The following is a 17287-nucleotide window of genomic DNA, read 5'->3' as shown; positions in this document are numbered from 1 at the left end:
TGGTTATTCCACATTTTATGTAAAAGTACACATGAAATCATCAAAGCACCAGGAAGGCAAAGAAAAGGCTAATAAAGGGTAAAGAAAATGTCTGAAATACCATTAATAAATACAACAGATTCCATATGTGCTAGGTGACTAGTAAATGGTGTGATTAAAAAAATGTGAATCTTATTTTGGCATGTAAGCTATTTATGAATCCTATTTCAAATAATATACATTATTATATATAATTAGTAAATATCCCCCTCGGGGTATGAAGCAGGTAGCATAGTTGGTGAGCAAATGCATTAGACACACAACAAAGCAACATATTTCTGGGTTCCTCACCGTGTGGGCATCATGTCCCTGAAGTCTTCACCTGGAGGCCAATCCTTTAATTTCAACACCATGGGATGGCCGTCACTATCTTGCAGTCGCTCTGCATTCACAGAAAAACACACATCAGAGAGAAACATGAGCTAAAATAACACAGTGGCATGCACGTCAATCAGTCCATCCAAACAACAAATAAGAATAACTTGTTGGAAAAAAAGTTTGGGCACTCACTGGAGATGACCTGGAAGCCGTCCCAGAAGTCTCGCACCTTCACATCAGAAATGATAGCACAGTTTCTACAGTTGACCAGGTCTACATCCTGGTCTCCAAACTCTTTACTGAAGGCATCGGGTTGCCACAAATTACCTTTCAGGCGTTTATGTATGCCTGACACCAACACAGGCTGGACACAGAGGAGAAGAGATTAGATAAATGATAGAGCAACAGAAGTCAGTGCAGTTTCACCAACAGCAATCTTTCTTGTTCTGGTCCATCATGTTTCTGCTTCAGACGCCTCAGGAGTTATACTATAATTGTGGTTCTTACTTGTCCCTGCTTCCAGCACTCTCTGAAGATCTTCCAGTTGTTGCTGTTGCTGGGATCCTGTAGGCAGAGGAGTCGTCCGTCACAGAGCCAGGAGTGTGAGGTATGTGGTTCCAAAACACTAAGGCCCATTACTCCGTCTTTGCGGCCACCCAACACACCAAGCTCGCCGCCTTCAGAGGCCCCAGTCCGACGGCCTTCTGCCTTCTTGGTCTCCACAACTGAGGCGATGATGTGATCCAGGAAGTTTGGGAGGCTGCTCTTCAGCTTGTCACTCTGACAGACAAAAGACACATTTTTGTACTTACAGGTGAATAATCATCTTTTTGTTTTTAGTAGTTTCCACCTTGGCAATTTCAAAGTGAAAGTTCTGGTTCATTACTACACCAGTAAATGGCAGTAATACAATTTGTAATCAATTCAGTTATTCCTAATCTTAGTATTTTTACCACTTCAGTTATTCTTGAAAATGTTTTTAGTTGACTCACCATATTTTCAACTTAGGATACACGGATTGACTTCCATGCATTCTTTCATGGATTATTTGAAAATGAAAAACTGAGGCAAATATGAGACTTTAACACTGACAAATCACAGTACTTTCCTTATCACTATTACCTGTTGTATTTCTCTATAGTTTTGTAGGAGATATGCCTAACACTTGTATTTCTCTTTTTGCTGAAATACACCAAAACATTATAAATAATTCAATATTTAAATATACATAAACAGTGTTAAGTGTGATTTGAACTGACTCTGGGTTTGTCAGTTTGTTAGTTTTTTGTTTTGTTTTTTTACAACTGATCTATTTTTCAATCTTGGTTTAACATACAATATGTTTTTGGGCAAATTGACTTCCACAGCATAAGACTAGTTCAGAAACTGATCTTGCGGATAGGCTTTTTAGCATAGATGTGTACACATGGAACACTTCATAAAACTACTAGGAATAATAAAAAAAGTTTTATACGTACGCCTGTTGAGGTAAAGACAGAGGGGAATGGTACCCCACTCTCTCCAGGGCCCTGGGGGAGTTTGCCCGGTCCAGAATTGAGTAGGTCCCGGAGACTGGACCCCTCAGGTTTGGACTGGGCCATGCTGGAGCCCAGTAACAGGCTGTTAAATAGCTTAGGGCTGGAAGCAGAAGGCTTTGACAGGGCACTGAGTGAATCCAGGCCAAAGGGCGGCCGGCTGTCTCGACTCATCATGGAGCGAAGTGAACCGGATTCTGGAAGAAGATGGCAAGTCGACGTTGAAGTAACTTCAACTTAAATATTGATTTTGACTTTTTTATGCACTCAGATTACACTGACTAAGCATTTCCTCTTTCCTACTCACCCTTGGTGTCATCCTTGGCTTTCTGTGTGGCCAAGTCTGCCAGCCAGTGCAGAGCAGAGCTATTACCCTCTCCTGATGAGCGCGACTCCTTGGCAGAGGACTGTGTGAGGTTACAGGGGGAGGATGTACCACTGGTGGAGTTACTGGTACTGCCCACAGTTTCTCCTCCCCCACTGTCTGATGGCGCTGCTGTTTGTGTCATTTCTGTTTTGATTGCTGATGTTTCTCCCTCTGATTTTGGAGTGGTGCCAATACCAGAAGCTGCAGCTGTAAGGACACCACCACTGCTTGTTGCAGACTGCTGAGACAAGCACAGACAGACATTATAGCCTTTAAGTTAAACACTTCTCAAAATGTAGAACTAAGAAAAAGATGATGTGGCACAACAGTACCTGTGAAATCCCATTGGGGGCACTAGGGCGCACTAGAGGTTTTGTGTGTCGACTGGCACAGGGACAATTGGCCTTAATACCCCACTTGCCTCTCGCTGAGTGCACCATGTCACCTATGTTGTACAGAGCTAAAGGAAAAGGGAATAAAAATCAATCATTACAACTGTTATTGTAGCAATACAAAATCATATTTAATACTTGATAATCGTAAGGTAGGGATTGATAGATTTATGATTCAATCATAATGTACATGTTACCTGTCCCAGGTATAATCTGCGTAGGCATGAGGTTCTGTGGCTCATGAGGCTGGCCTTTGGCACACTTCAACCAAGCGAAAACCTCATCCTCTGGACCTTCATCTACATCTGAGGGAAAGAACATATTGATCTGTGTGTTTCCAACACACTCAACCTCAAAAGATCTCACTAAGTATTAACCTTGTCAACACGTTTCTATTATTGTAATAAAAAATATGCAATAAAATAAAAGGTTAGGTTATCACAGGAACACTGTAGTGAACTGGTTAACTTAGCTCGAAGGTTCCCTAAATGTCATCTAAGGACTCACCCTCTCTTGGTCTGTTCCTGCGGAGGCGATAGCAGTCCAGACACACTCCGAAGCCACACTTGCGACAAACCCAGTGGATGTTGAACAGGGTGGTCTCACACACGTCACACATTTCTCTGATGCCTCGCACAGCACGTTTCCATGCCACTTTCTCTGAAGGACAGGCCAAAAAAAAAAAACAGCATTGTATACACAACAGACCCTTCTGACAGGTTGAGTGTTGGGACAAAATGTAGGACAAATGCATAAGACAAGATAAAATACTAAATATGAAGAAAATATGGGATCAGTGAAATGTCTTTATACTCACGGTGAGGCTCCACCATCATCATGGCTTCCTTCTCAGACATGACCAATTGGCAGAACTGGTCTCCCACATTGGCCAGGATGTACTTGGATGTATCGAGGTCAAGGCCCTCTTGGACAGCTGGTGCAGGTAGCCACAGACCCATGGCCATGGAATCGCTCTGCTGAGGGCTCAGGAAGCCTTCCACACGCAGTACACCTTTACGAGTGAAAGCCAACCTGGTCACAGGCAAATAAAGGTTAATTCAGTAACATGACATTGTTTGCGATGATTGCTTCCTCTATTCTGCTAACTTTCCTGTGATGCTCAAATACACAAAGCAAAACATTACATGCATACCTTCTGAAGTGGAAGAAACGACAGGCTACATTTGGGTCGTCATCGTCATCGCTGTCTCCATCTGTAGTTCGATATTTACGGTAACGCTCTAGACGACACTCGCGGCACTTGTGCAAGTGAGGGGCCACATTGATGCAGGAGCCATCCTGGAGAAAAGACTCACCAGACTGCTTCAGACGACGCACTTTGCTCTGGTCTTTTAGTACAGACTGGCCGACTGGTGGAGACAACTTAGTGTTAATTTTATTGCTTAGTTTGTCACCACAAATGATTCTGGGGTTCTTAAGAGCGGACAAGACTTACCTTTGAAAGGCTTGTTACGTGGACGGCTCTTAGCAGCCCCTTGGACTTTAGTTTTCTGCAACATGGCCCCGTCCTTGGCAGAGTGTGGCAGTCCTCCTGGGACTTGGCCTTTCTCCGGGCCCTCCTCATTCTCACTCAGGTCTGACAAGTCACTGTTGCTGCTGGAGTCAGAGTCACGTTTTGACGACTGGCCTCTTTCCTCCAGGGTAAACTTCTGAGACTGGTTCTGGTCAAAGGAGACAGGGACCTCCTCCATTCCACCAGGGCCAGTGCTTCCAAACCTGGGACAGCCTGAGGTGGATGTAGGCATCTCCCCAACGTCTTGCTCCTCCTTTTTCCCTTCAGTCTGTGACCTCTGTGACGAGGCCGGTGCTGGAGAGGAGGAAGAGCTGGGTAAAGCAGCTGCTGAGAGTGCTGGAAAAGGGGAAGAAAGAATCCCCTTTGGTGGCTCTGCCATAGTGAACAGGTTTGGCTTGCTGTCTGAGGCAGGACCGAGGGTCTGTGGCTCGGCCCCAGTGAGGCCAGCAAAGGAGGTGTGGGAGTTTTTGTCCCCATAAGCCAAAAATGGATTGGTGGGCTCTTTGGAGGCCTGCAGAAAAAGGTTCTGGTGGCTATCTGAAGTATTAAAACCAGATTGCAGCCCTAAGCCACCCACAGATGTTCCATTATTACTGCTCTTCTTAGAAGTACTTTGAGCCCCAGAGGCTGCAGCCAGACCACCAATACCAATACCAGAGCCTCTTCCTCCTGCAGAGCCACCCATGCCCTGGAAGGCAGATGACGATTTGTTGAGCACACCATTTCCTGTCGGATGGGTCTCAGGCACTTTGGGCTGCTCAGGCTTTTTCAGCCCTTCACTGGCGGTTGTGGGCTTGAAAAGGCTTGGTGGCTCTTTACTCAGGCTCTCAGACACTGCGGTGAAGTAATTGGTGTCCTTGGACTGGGTCTGACCAGCAGCTAGAATTGAGCTGGAGCCAGAATTCTGGGTCATGCACTGGAAAAACAAGTTTTGGTCTTGCTGGGATTGAGTCTCATTCTTTGCTTCGCCAAAGCCGAAGCCAAAGGGCCTCGGAGTGTCCTGGGAGGTTGTGGTAGTGGTAGGAGCTCCATTGCTCTGAGAGGTAACATCTCCAAATACAGAAGCAGTGGCCTGGGGCAAACGAAAACCCGAAGCAGTTTTAGAGCCCTGAGAAACAAAACAATGGGGTAAGTAAAATTCTGTTAATAACAGAAACAAAACTGTGAACACTTTCATATAATGGTATTGACGGTACTGATCATATTGATCGCCTTACCTCAGTCTGGCTTCCCCAGGTGGGGGCTTTAGGACTAAAACCCACAGAAGCAGAAAGTGCCACACTAGGGACGCTCTCATGCGACCAAGAAATGGTGACAGGCCCTGGGGAAACAAGAGCAGCTGTTTTGGAATAAGCTGACTGGGAAGCCTCCTCTCGGTCTGGCTGGGGGGATGGGGAGGCCTTGGGGGCTGGAGCTCCAGGGACCAGGCTTGGCATCTGGCCTAGTGAGGGGAAAGATGTGGTGGAGAAGGGAGAGGGGGCTGGTTTGAGGGGAGGAGGGGTGGGGGTGTGACTAACGGCAGTGGTGGAGTCGGCTGCCACTTGTGCGAAGAGTGAGCGACCATTTTCTTTGACGTGTGCAGGATAACAAGGAGTAGCATTTGATTGGTCCATCTGGAGTGAGGAATTGATGTTGGGGGACGACACTCTGCCCTGAGGAAAGGCTCCTTCTGAAGAACTTCCGTTTTTGGTTGTGCTGCTGACTCTTTCGCCCGAGTCTCCACCCCAGATCCCCATCCCTTCAGTTGGAGTTTCGTTGGAATCGCTACAGTTTTGCCCATCAGCTCCAGTATCTCCTGCTCCTTTAAAACGTTTCAAGTTCAAGTCATCTTCGCCTTCGGAGGCAGTCCTGCGTCTGCGTCCACTGTCACCCTTCATTGTTTCGCTGTCCTTCCTTCGCCGCCCATTCTTACCAAGCTAAAAAGGGGGGAAATGTTAGTAAGTAATTCTATTAATACATTTTTAAAAATGTCAGTCTAAAGCTGAAAATACTTCAACCACTTTAGCAGAATATACAGCACAGTTCAACCAATTACAGAGTATGGTTAGATGTATAACACGAAAACCTCACCTCCTCCTCTGCCAGCATGACATGTATCACACGAGGATCTACCATCTGATTTTCTTCTCCCTACAGCAAAAAAGGTGATATTTTAGTGGCCTTCACAGCATGACCAGAATATATTTAGACAAAACATACCCATTATTTTAAGAACAGTTCGTTTAATAGATTTTTAGCAGGTTTAGTTAAAGTAAGTGTTCATGATTCCACCATAAGAAAGAGACTGGGCAAAAAAAAAACAGCCCCAGATAATCACACTACCACCACCATATTATACTGTTGGTATGATGTTCTTTTTCTGAAATGCAATGTTACTTTTACGCCAGATGTAATGGGACACACACCTTCCAAAAAGTTCAACTTTTGTCTCGTCAGTCCACAGAGTATTTTCCCAAAAGTCTTAGGGATCATCAAGATGTTTTCTGGCAAAAATGAGACGAGCCTTAATGTACTTTTTGCTCAGCGTGGTTTTCGTCTTGGAGCTCTGCCATGCAGGCCATTTTTGCCCAGTCTCTTATGGTGGAGTCATGAACACTGACCTTAACTGAGGCAAGTGAGGCCTGCAGTTCTTTGGATGTTGTTGTGGGGTCTCTGAATGGCTGAAGAAGAACAAAATGAAGACTTTGGAGTGGCCTAGTCAAAGTCCTGACCTGAATCCTATTGAGATGCTGTGGCATGACCTTAAAAAGGCAGTTCATGCTCGAAAACCCTCCAATGTAGCAGAATTACAACAATTCTGCAAAGATGAGTGGGCCAAAATTCCTCCACAGCGCTGTAGAAGATTCACTGCAAGTTATCGCAAACACTTGATTGAAGTTGTTGCTGCTAAGGGTGGCCCAACCAGTTATTAGGTTTAAGGGACAATCACTGTTTCACACAGGGCCATGTAGGTTTGGATTTTGTTTTCCCTTAATAATAACAACCTTCATTTAAAACCTGCATTTTGTGTTTACTTGTGTTATCTTTGACTAATATTTAAATTTGTTTGATGATCTGAAACATTTAAGTGTGACAAACAAGCAAAAAAATAAGAAATCAGGAAGGGGGCAAACACTTTTGCACACCACTGTACCTATACATGCACACAAGTCTGTGTGAGCATCTATATCTAAACACAGTCATATGAATACATTTCCACCCTTCTACCTGTACCTGTGTGCATTAATGTCATCCACTGCCACCATTATTTCACTTTACATAGCACAGCTATTTAGCCCATCTTGTCTCAAAACCTTCAATATTAGCACAGATTTTATAAGTGATTTTCTCCATGCTTTTTATATGCTCCACTCGTTCTTTCCATTTGTCTACACTTGGGCTTCCTCTTTTGCCTCCAATTTTTTGTTATTACTTTCAAAGAGCTTATTCTCAATATTTGTCCTTTTATTAATTTTTTCAAGAGGCATTACACCTAATAAGACAAATAAGGTCAAATATGGACCCACACAAATTTTCATAATACATTTCATTTAACTTTTCACACCACTCCAATATGACTTTAACATATCACATGACCAAAATAAGTGGGTGAAATTTCCCTCCAACACTTGAAGATGCAGACACATCATATTTAGCATATTTATTTGGGGTAATAAAATACTGCATCTGTATCTTCCAAGCATATTCTCTCCACATGTATGAAGCAGTTGTTTTATGAGTCCTAGTACAAATGTCCCCGCATTGCTCAGTGTCAATCACAATTTCTAATTCTTTCTCCTATTTTTGGTCCTAACAACTAATATAGGTCCCGCCATATAATAATTTGGCAATGTGGGGAACGCTAATCCACCTCTAGATTAACTTAACTTCAGAACTTTTATTTTTACTCTTGGCTTTCGCCCATTCCAGAGGAATTTGTTTAACACTGTATCCCACTTCTGAAATGTAGTGGAGCTAATGGGAATAGGTAGTGACTGAAATAAAAACAAGAAGTGAGGCAATACTGTCATTTGAATCTAACTTATCTGGTCTGAAAGTGACATAATGTTCCATCTAAATCCTCTTTTATTTGTGTCTGCAATTTTCCATAATTAATGTCATAAAGAGTTTCTATTTGTTTTGGTATTTGGATCCCTAAATATCTAAAACAATTTCCATCCCAATTCCACTTGTAACATAAGCATTATTTACCTTATCTAAGGTAATCTCCATAATGTGTGAGATAGGGTCGTGCTGTGAGACCAGTCCTAAGGCCCAGCACTCCTCAAACTCTGGCTGGTACACACGAACCCTGCGTCCTTGAATAGTGTATGAACCTGAGGGCAGGAACAGGTAGAAAAGTAGGAGTTACACTCTGGCAGATTTAAATGAAACACCTCACATAACAAGTCAACAATATATCAGTACATCAATGTTTCAACAACGTTTTCTGCATCAGAAACACAATGACTTACAATCACTGTTAGTCCATCGGTATCATTCTTTCACTGCTTAACATCATCTATCTTTTAACTACATCTGATGACAAATGCCAGGTTTAAGCATTCCAAACGAACAGTATTTCCAAGGTTGCTAATTTGAGCAGGTGCCCAAAATAAAGACATTATGTGGGAAACACTGTTAAGACAAAACACCCCAGAGAACATGTGGCGGTAGTAAAGGAAAACAACATAAAAACTGATGAAGGTTGAGTCTTACCCTTCCTGAAGATCTCCTGCAGTTCAAAGTCTGTGCGCCAGCTGGAGATGGCAGCCTGCAGGGAGGGCTGCTCCAACAGCAAAGGGTGTCTTGTGTCTTTATCAACCTGCACAAGGACATAAACCACACTGTCCTGAAATAGTGATAGTGGTACAGCTATAATGTGGGGGGAAAATGTGTGAAACTTCACACTACAATATTAATGGCAAGACCACCAGCACTCAAACTAACAGTTGCTGCTGTTACTATTTCATTGGTTTCTCATTTTTAAAATGTCACAAGTAATAACAAATGCCCTTGCCAAGAAATAGTTGATTGTCTGATAAATAGTCCAAAAGCACAGAGATATTCAATTTACAATAATATGAAAAAGAAATTAGCAAGGAAATGACATCTGAGAAGCTGAACCAGAAAACTTTTTTGATGATTTTCAATAAATTTGCTAAATAATTAGTCCATTATAAAATGAGCTTTCTGTCAATGAACTATCTGGTTTATAAACTAATAATTTTAGAACTTAACATTGCTAAAGGATTAACAGACACTGTAAGACAAACTTACACACCTCAAACCTCTGGACAGTTTTGTTATCAGGCAGGAACTCAAAATTCTTGTTTGCAAAATACTCCACAGGAACCAACGATCCTAAACCCACTCTGTCCACCAGGGAGCGGAAGACCTGCGGAAAAGAGAACACCATGTAATTCTTTGATCTTACAGAAAAGTTCTTGATAATTGCATGCGATTCAACAGCAAAGAAAAAATATGACCATTTTACATGTCAAAAGAACGCAGATAACAGGATTTTCTAAAATGTAATTTAAGCCATCTAGGGTTCGTCTACACTGAAGGTCTTGATGTCTCAAACTTTTTTGTCCGAGTCATATCTGATTCCTGCGCTTCTGCTCATAATACCCACATGAACACATTAACTGACTTGACACAAATTGATCTCAGTGACCTAGAAATTAGATGAAAGTCACATCAGCAGTTATCCAATTTCTTTTCAATTTATTTCCACATATGGATTTGACCCAAAACACATCTTAAAATATCAGATTACATGTGTTCACATTACATATCTAACCTGTGCCACAGGTGCAAAAATCTAAATTGTGTCCTTTTGAATTTGTCACAGGGGGTGTAAAGTTGCCCTCTACTTGCCCCAGCAGCAAAGGCTTCAGGGTCAGGGAAGAAAAAAAGCAATTTTCCATTTTGCATTGCATTGCTAACATGAACTTATGGAATGTGTTAGTATTTTGTTAAATTAGTTAGTAATGGTACAAGTGCAAACTTTAGAAGAAATATTCAAACTAAAAGCTAAAGTAATTGAATACAACCATGGCTGCCATAGGTTTAAGCCTATTTGGCAGCCGTGGTTGGCCTTGTGCTGATGCCTATTCCCCATTTTAACAGGTAGCCTAGATCGTTTCAAGGCTTGACTTGTATACATGACGCAGACGATCCTGCTTATTCCCACTGTCCACCTGAGCACTCACCAGAGCAGGCCAGGCTGAGGCTGAGGCTCCAGTAGTCCCAGTGCCATCGCTCCGAGTGGCCCAAACAATGGCATCTTCCACCAACACGGCTTTCACCCCCTCATCATAGACCTGCACCCAAGAACACCGCTGCAAAGCATTCTCAAACTCCACAAATACCTGCAGTCAGAAAAACAGAGAGAACAAAATAAACATAAGGACTGTTAAGTGATATAAGATAGCTATATTTCTTGTACTACGTTCAAGTGGCTTCAAGCAACTATAGCATCAGATGAATTAAATATGCAGTACAAGGTGGAAATATGTACAAGTGAACATTTTCTAGGTAACATAACACAATTTCTTTTAACAAAAGAGAAGTACTGCAATTGGACTGACAAGCTACAATCTGCCAGTGCAGATAGCAACACAGAGCCTCTTCAGTGGCCAAGACACTTCAGATTAGACACTTTCCCAAAGCAATGCCAGTGTGTACCAGCAACCCCCCTGAAAGAGCATTTCATAACCGTGATAGTACTTAGTCTCATACTAACACTACTCGGTTTACTAAAATGAGAATACTAGAAAAGGAAAATTTTGTTTGTCATTTTGAACAGTATGACAGAATCTGCCTACATCTAAGTTTGTGTGTCTCACTGGTACAGTAAGATCATACACAACTTTGTCTTGTGCACATTTAATGCAAATCAGACTTCAGAGAGGTCCTGTACTGCTAGAGCAGAGTTGACAACACATAAATAGATTGCAGAGAACTAGCATAGCAGTCCCGCTGGCAGGATCACAGGAGGAGTGCCTGTCAATCATTAGTTATCTAGCTACTTTGGTTTAAAAGAAAAAGTTGATGATTAATTTGCTTAAAATGGAAGACACGGCCTTAAAAATACATTCAGGTGATGGCATCAAACAAAGCTTCCATTATTGCATATAAAATGGTATTTATTTAATATATATATGCTGCTGTTGTAAAAGCATTCTTTAAATACTACATATATCCATATCCAGATTTTTGAAAATGATTTTAGCCTGTACATGCGTCTGAAAAATGTGCAGCCCGTGTCTCAATACTGACCCACTGTGTGCCTGTATTCCAATTATGGAGCCCAGGTGGCTCCAAAATTTGCTCTAAGATGATATGCACACACCAGGGAACCTCCAATTAATCATGAATGGATTGGAATTAGTCAATGTTAGTTTCAAATGTCTCAGTTGGTGGTCTCTTTTTTATCTACCTTTATTATTCAGTGAGCACGATTGGCCTTTGTCGGTGCCAACGCAGGGTTGTCTGACAAACGCGACATAATCCGGTAGGATGCTGCCTTGGCCAATCACACACGTGCAAGCGCACATTCCTGGTAGATTACTTTGTAACGTGAAAGCTGTATTTCTTTTGTTTAGCTCACGATTGTTGGAACAAAAGATAAAATAACTGTGGCTGTTAAGTTTGCAGAGTTGTAAAATCCTGTCTGTGAGTATTACAAACTGTTTTTTGGTATCTGATAAGTCTTTAAACCCAATAATCTGTTGTTCAAACTGGACTTCCTGGATTGTATTTCACCGTTACCTTAAGCAACACGCCCCCATCAGTGCAAGCCCCTACACTGTTTTGGTCTGAATCTCCACTTAAGTGTTTTGCTCAACAGTTACTCAACTAAAGTTCATGAGAGAGGGGTAAGCAACACTGTAGCAACTGAAACTGCTGCAATTACTGTAACCCTGGTATGCACTGATTCATAATGGTCCAAATAAAAAATGAACAACTACACAAAGTCACAAAGTAAACTTGACAACAGCTGGACTCCCTTTTGTCGTGCACTGTGTGCGAGATTCGTACCATTGACTTTTATCACACGTACTTAAGACGCCTCTTATTTGTCACGGTTGTAAAGTTGATAGTGGAGGTTTATTATTCTGTGGACTTGTGTAAAACACTACAGACACAGCTAAGCTTTTTATTTAACAAAGCAAGCTGTGAGAAACAGACTGGGCCGTTATCTGTCTGCCTGACTCCCCCAGTCGCTGCTTCTAGACATATCAGATTTGATTAAACTCAGGGTGGGAATTTCATGGAATGTTATTGATTAACACTATATGCAACTGGCTAGCCAAGTACCCACCTACTTAGATTTAAAAAGAAAAAAATTAGAGAGAGAAATTCAATTGAAGCTGAAAGGTAAGTTTAGTTGCTACTTATTTCATTGCAGTTACTTGCTAAAGCAGACAAGTGGCAGGGGGAAAAGCTCTGCAGGCATTGAGGTAGCAGGTTTGCACAGATAATATCAAGCAAACTGCTTAACCTTCAGGTACTGGTGTGCTCCTTCCTCCCACTGTACAAGAGGATTCTCTCAACTCTGGAGTCTGCACTTGTTCGAGAAGCACTCTTTAAAAGGTTGGTTCAATCAAATTACAAAACAGAGTATTTTCTCACTTACCTCTAGTGGTATCTAGCCATGCAGACAAGTTCTGATTTTATCTGTTGAGACTACTGAGTTTTCTGCCTAGTCCCTAATACAACAGCAATTAATGTTTGTGGTGCTCACAGCACTGAGAATTTACATTACAAAAATTAAACAGCAACATCAATTTCCACAAACAGGGTCCCTAGTACTCTGTATGTGTCTGTAGTACACAGACCTCCATGTGAATAGTTTTCATAGGGACTACTTCTTAAGTAGAGTACAATATGGTCTGTGGATTATCAAGACTAACAGGGTCATTATTTGTATAAAGACTTTTGTCTTGTCTTGTCTTGTTTTGTCTTTGTCTTTTTTCAAAGCTGTACGCACCACAATTCATTGTATCAGAGACAGTTATCTTAAAACCTAAGCAAATAAAACCCCAAATATCTGCTTGGCAAGATAACACCAGAGGTAAAAGAAGAGATGTGTTTTCTTTTTCATTTGGGTCAATCGACTCTTCAAGTAATGACTTATCAAGGCACCAGTTTTAAGCGACTAGTGTTTTTGATGTCAGCTAGCTTTAAACGACTAGCCAGTAAAAAATTGCTCCCTCTGGTCCAAACAACTCACACGGCTAATCACTGTGTATAGTTGTTAAAGAGTTAGTGATACGAGATTTACGTTTTCTTTCTCACTCCACCATTCACATTTCCCTGGGAAACATAAGGGTGTAAACGTAAACCGATGAATGGTCATTTAAATTTGGAGCTTTCAGGGTCAATATTCAACAATGAATCAAAAGCAAATCCCTGTTCAACTCCATTAGATATCACTGCACTTTTTTGTAGATGTGTAGACAACTAAAGAGACCAACAACAGAATGCTGAATAGGTGTTATAAAGTGTGACAGTCAAGCAGTACAGAAGTACTATGCTTACATAGTCATGCCGACATTAATTGACACTGGTGTCTGGCTGGTACAATAAACAGATCGGTACAGAAGTTATGGCAGTGCCACCAGAAGGACCATAAGGTGGTTGCACAGCCTTAAAGCTAGGGTTGGGTAATATAAAATATCCTGATATTCTTACGCGATACTTCCATATTAATTAAGGGTCTTGCAATATTTTCTTACACAATATTCCACCGTATAAATTGTGATGAAATGCATTGTGAACCTAAAAAAAAAAAAACACTACCACAACTAAATCTTATCAATTGGCTCTCAAACAGGGTATGTGAGTGCTGCAGTGATGGAACAGAACAGTGTTATTTTACCTGGAGCATAAATAGATTTTTTTGGAAAGAGTCTGTATTCATTTTGATCCAATGTGATGCTCCATCCCTTTACCAAGGTGTGTTCAGATATCGCCTGCAGTAAATTTTTGTCTTGCTTGGAGCATTTTTGCCAATCGGATACAGATCTGTTCAACTCAGTTCACATCTTGAGCAGAGAGCAAAATTCACTGAATTTACATACAAATATACTCAGCTGTAAAACACCACTTCTTGTTTTCGTTTACATATAATAAAAATGCCAGACATTGACAATGTGAGCTGTCATCAATTTAGTTTTATGTGGATCTGCTGGTTAAATTTGAGTTTTTTTTCATTAAAAAAAGGTTCTGGTATTGACATTTTGCACTGACATCTGTGAGAAAACTTTATCAAAAAGAACTAGTGGTGAAACTTACTTGTAAGTCATCAAAGATGATGAGAAGCAAAAATCCAGATGACACCTAGAGTCCCATTACTATATTTCTATATCTAGATTATCACAGATCTGTATTCAAAACACACAATCACAATCTGCACTGCCATCTTCTTCACAGACCACTGAATCAAGCCTCCCAACATAAAGGCTTTAATAAAATGTAGCACATAAACAGGTTTTTGTAGTTGTCATGCTGGTTATTGGTCAACTCATGTAACATCAGAACATCAGCATTTGCCCTGACTGGTTGAGATCAGTCCACATGTCAGTAGGGTGGTGAGAAGTAAAGCTGGGCATAAAACAAAATAGTGGCAGGACACAAGAATAATTTCTCTCACAGGAAGAAAAAAAAAAAAAAGATATTTAAGCCTCAGTCCCATTAAAGTTGACATCATTGATGCATCTCATTTCTTCAGTAAGTATCCATTTTGGTGAATGCACACCTCAGAAGAGAGAACCAGTCGTGGCTCTTATAAAGTGTGTGTGATAAAAGTGTGCCTTCTAATTTTACAGGAAGACAATCTAAGTTGAATAGTTTTGTTTGAGTCTACTAATTTCTAACAAATAAATGCATTTTACTTTGATTAATAATCGTACAATATCCAAAGTGTAACAGTTACAGTTTTCAGTCATTTAATCCTCACTCTACATACTTTTCAACTAAATGATTTTTAATTCAATTAATATAGGTACTGAATCACTGTTTTGTACGTTTAAACCCTTAAGATCTTATTAAAGTACTGTACAAATCAAGTGTCAGTGTTAATATAAATAACGTTTTTTTTAACTTGACAATTGCTTGCTATTCTAAAACCCTTCATTTTAGCTATGAAGCGTATTCTTTTATGTAGGTCACCCACCACCACCCCAAATTTTTACACATCTCACTCAAACGTCTCTGTAATTTAGCAGCCCTGCACAATGTAGACTAAACACAGCTTGTGGAGATTAATTTCATTCTTTCAAGAATTTATTAGTTTACAAACCTGTGCGTTAGTCTGAACATTTAGCAATCTGGACCCTACGGTAAAGTCTTAGGAATTCCTGGTTCACCCTCATATGAACTTGTCCGGCCTTTAACTGGACTAACATTAGCTACCGATGGGAACTGACAAGCTAGCTAATGCTGTTATTCACTGCTGCTTGCCAGCGATTTGTTAACAATATGGTGATAGTTTAGTTAGCTCTGGCGCATCTGTGCTTTGCAATTAATTGCTACGAGGTTACGAATAATATTGGCGGAGCTTAATGTCATCCGTTAAAAAGCTAAAAAAAAAAAAGAACAAAGCAAAGGCCAGAAAATCCCCGGACTCGAGTTTAGCTTCGCTTCACCGCCTGCGACTTGTAGCTTGCTAATATATAAATGAGCTAACGTTAACTGACAACTAATGTAACAACATTGACGCTTAAAATGAGTTTTAATTAGGTGGAACAAGCTAGCTAGTAAGCTAGCACACATTCGATATATGAATTAGTGGGTATTTAGCTACGCAGTACGGCACCACTTGTATGTAAACACTGACCGTCAGCCCTGCAGCAGTGGTTGTTGTTGTCGTCGCCTCTCCTCCGCTAACCTCCGGGGCGGCGAGGCCGATGACGCTCACTGCCCGCACCGTCCCCCGGAGCCAGTCCCGGGCCCAGGCAGCTTGCTCCGGCTCGGATCCATTCGCAGACCTGCCGTCGTCGAGGAGCAAAAGCAGACGCTTCCCTATCAATTCGAGAGAGTCCCCCATGGTTTGCTCGCAAGCTAGCTGCCTTTAGTGAGCCACCACGAACAGTGTAACTTCTCCGCTCGGGATGGGAACTCAACAACGCTAACGTTAGAAGACAAGCAGAAAATAGCTGCAGCGACTCTGTAATTAACGTTAACGTTAGTGCAGATGGGAGCCCGTTTCAACCGTTGCACCCGGGGGGCACGCAGCGGCGGACCGAGTCACGCCAGGAATTCACACAGTCAAGATGTTATTGTCCTCGGTGCTAACGCGACTATCCTGCTCTGTCCGCCATTGAGCCCTGCAACAATCAAACGCACTCCTCGTAGACAGGCAGCACTGCGGAGACAGAGAGCGAGTGCGTGGAAACAGCGACCCCCAGTGAGCGGCCTGTGGATCAGGTTAGTGGCTGCACTGTGGGGTGCTTTAGCTTTCAGGATGTTCCGCATTGTTAAAGCGGAGGTGGACAACCTCGCCTAAAATACACATACAAAGTTAACTTTAATGAAATAATACATTATTCCTGTTAAAGTCGAACCAGTAGCCTACTGGATTTTTTTAGGCCAATACCAATATTGATATTTACTAGTTAAAAAAATCTGAATAAACCGATTTTTTTTTTACACAAACACATAACATACTCAAACATTTTGATAATTATTCTATAAAATTGGATGCTAAAATGTGAATTTCTCATTTCCATATTGCTATTTCTTGTTATTTACTTATCCCCAACATATTCTCCTATGCCAGACCAGTATATCTACAATAAGCTAATATAGGACAATACATCGGCCATTTGTATCGTCATTTTTCTACCTCTAATTTCTATGCCACATAACAAATGCCATATATTTAATTTATGTAGCTATTGTTTAGGCCATCATCTACTAACTAAACTGATTACGAGATGAGATGCATCACAATTTGGGTGGCTTACCACCTCTGCTACAGAGTTTTCTGGTGGAAACCTAATCTCTTATTCCACATCTTGAAAATGTTCAAAAACATTGCCAGTTTAAAGTCAATACTTTTTTCTTTACAAACACAAAAACATTGTCACAAAAACCTGACCTGCGGTAT

The 17287-nt window shown here is 41.4% G+C and overlaps 1 protein-coding gene across 3 annotated transcripts in view; it reads right to left on the bottom strand.

Moving 5' to 3' along the window:
• Positions 1-16534, bottom strand: part of kdm3b (lysine (K)-specific demethylase 3B) — a 26733-nt gene extending 10199 nt beyond the window's left edge. The window contains exons 1-18 of one of the 3 annotated variants that reach the window (XM_044206122.1): positions 16016-16534; positions 10383-10541; positions 9449-9562; positions 8884-8989; positions 8377-8501; positions 6256-6315; positions 5403-6101; positions 4108-5293; positions 3805-4021; positions 3469-3683; positions 3159-3311; positions 2849-2956; positions 2592-2719; positions 2200-2500; positions 1836-2089; positions 865-1137; positions 550-721; positions 331-421 (exon numbers count right to left, since the gene is read on the bottom strand). In XM_044206122.1, coding sequence (XP_044062057.1) covers positions 331-421; positions 550-721; positions 865-1137; positions 1836-2089; positions 2200-2500; positions 2592-2719; positions 2849-2956; positions 3159-3311; positions 3469-3683; positions 3805-4021; positions 4108-5293; positions 5403-6101; positions 6256-6315; positions 8377-8501; positions 8884-8989; positions 9449-9562; positions 10383-10541; positions 16016-16225 — 4571 coding nt within the window. In that variant the 5' untranslated portion in view covers positions 16226-16534. The remainder of the gene's footprint in view (positions 1-330; positions 422-549; positions 722-864; positions 1138-1835; positions 2090-2199; positions 2501-2591; positions 2720-2848; positions 2957-3158; positions 3312-3468; positions 3684-3804; positions 4022-4107; positions 5294-5402; positions 6102-6255; positions 6316-8376; positions 8502-8883; positions 8990-9448; positions 9563-10382; positions 10542-16015) is intronic. The other 2 variants (XM_044206120.1, XM_044206121.1) reach the window with 2 other exon arrangements.
• Between the last annotated feature and the right edge of the window lie 753 nt (positions 16535-17287).

This window comes from Siniperca chuatsi, linkage group LG8 (assembly GCF_020085105.1).
Source record: "Siniperca chuatsi isolate FFG_IHB_CAS linkage group LG8, ASM2008510v1, whole genome shotgun sequence".
NCBI classification, from domain to species: Eukaryota; Metazoa; Chordata; class Actinopteri; order Centrarchiformes; family Sinipercidae; genus Siniperca; species Siniperca chuatsi.
The sequence above is the reverse complement of the archived record's forward strand: the minus strand, read 5'-3'. Positions and strand labels throughout refer to the sequence as shown.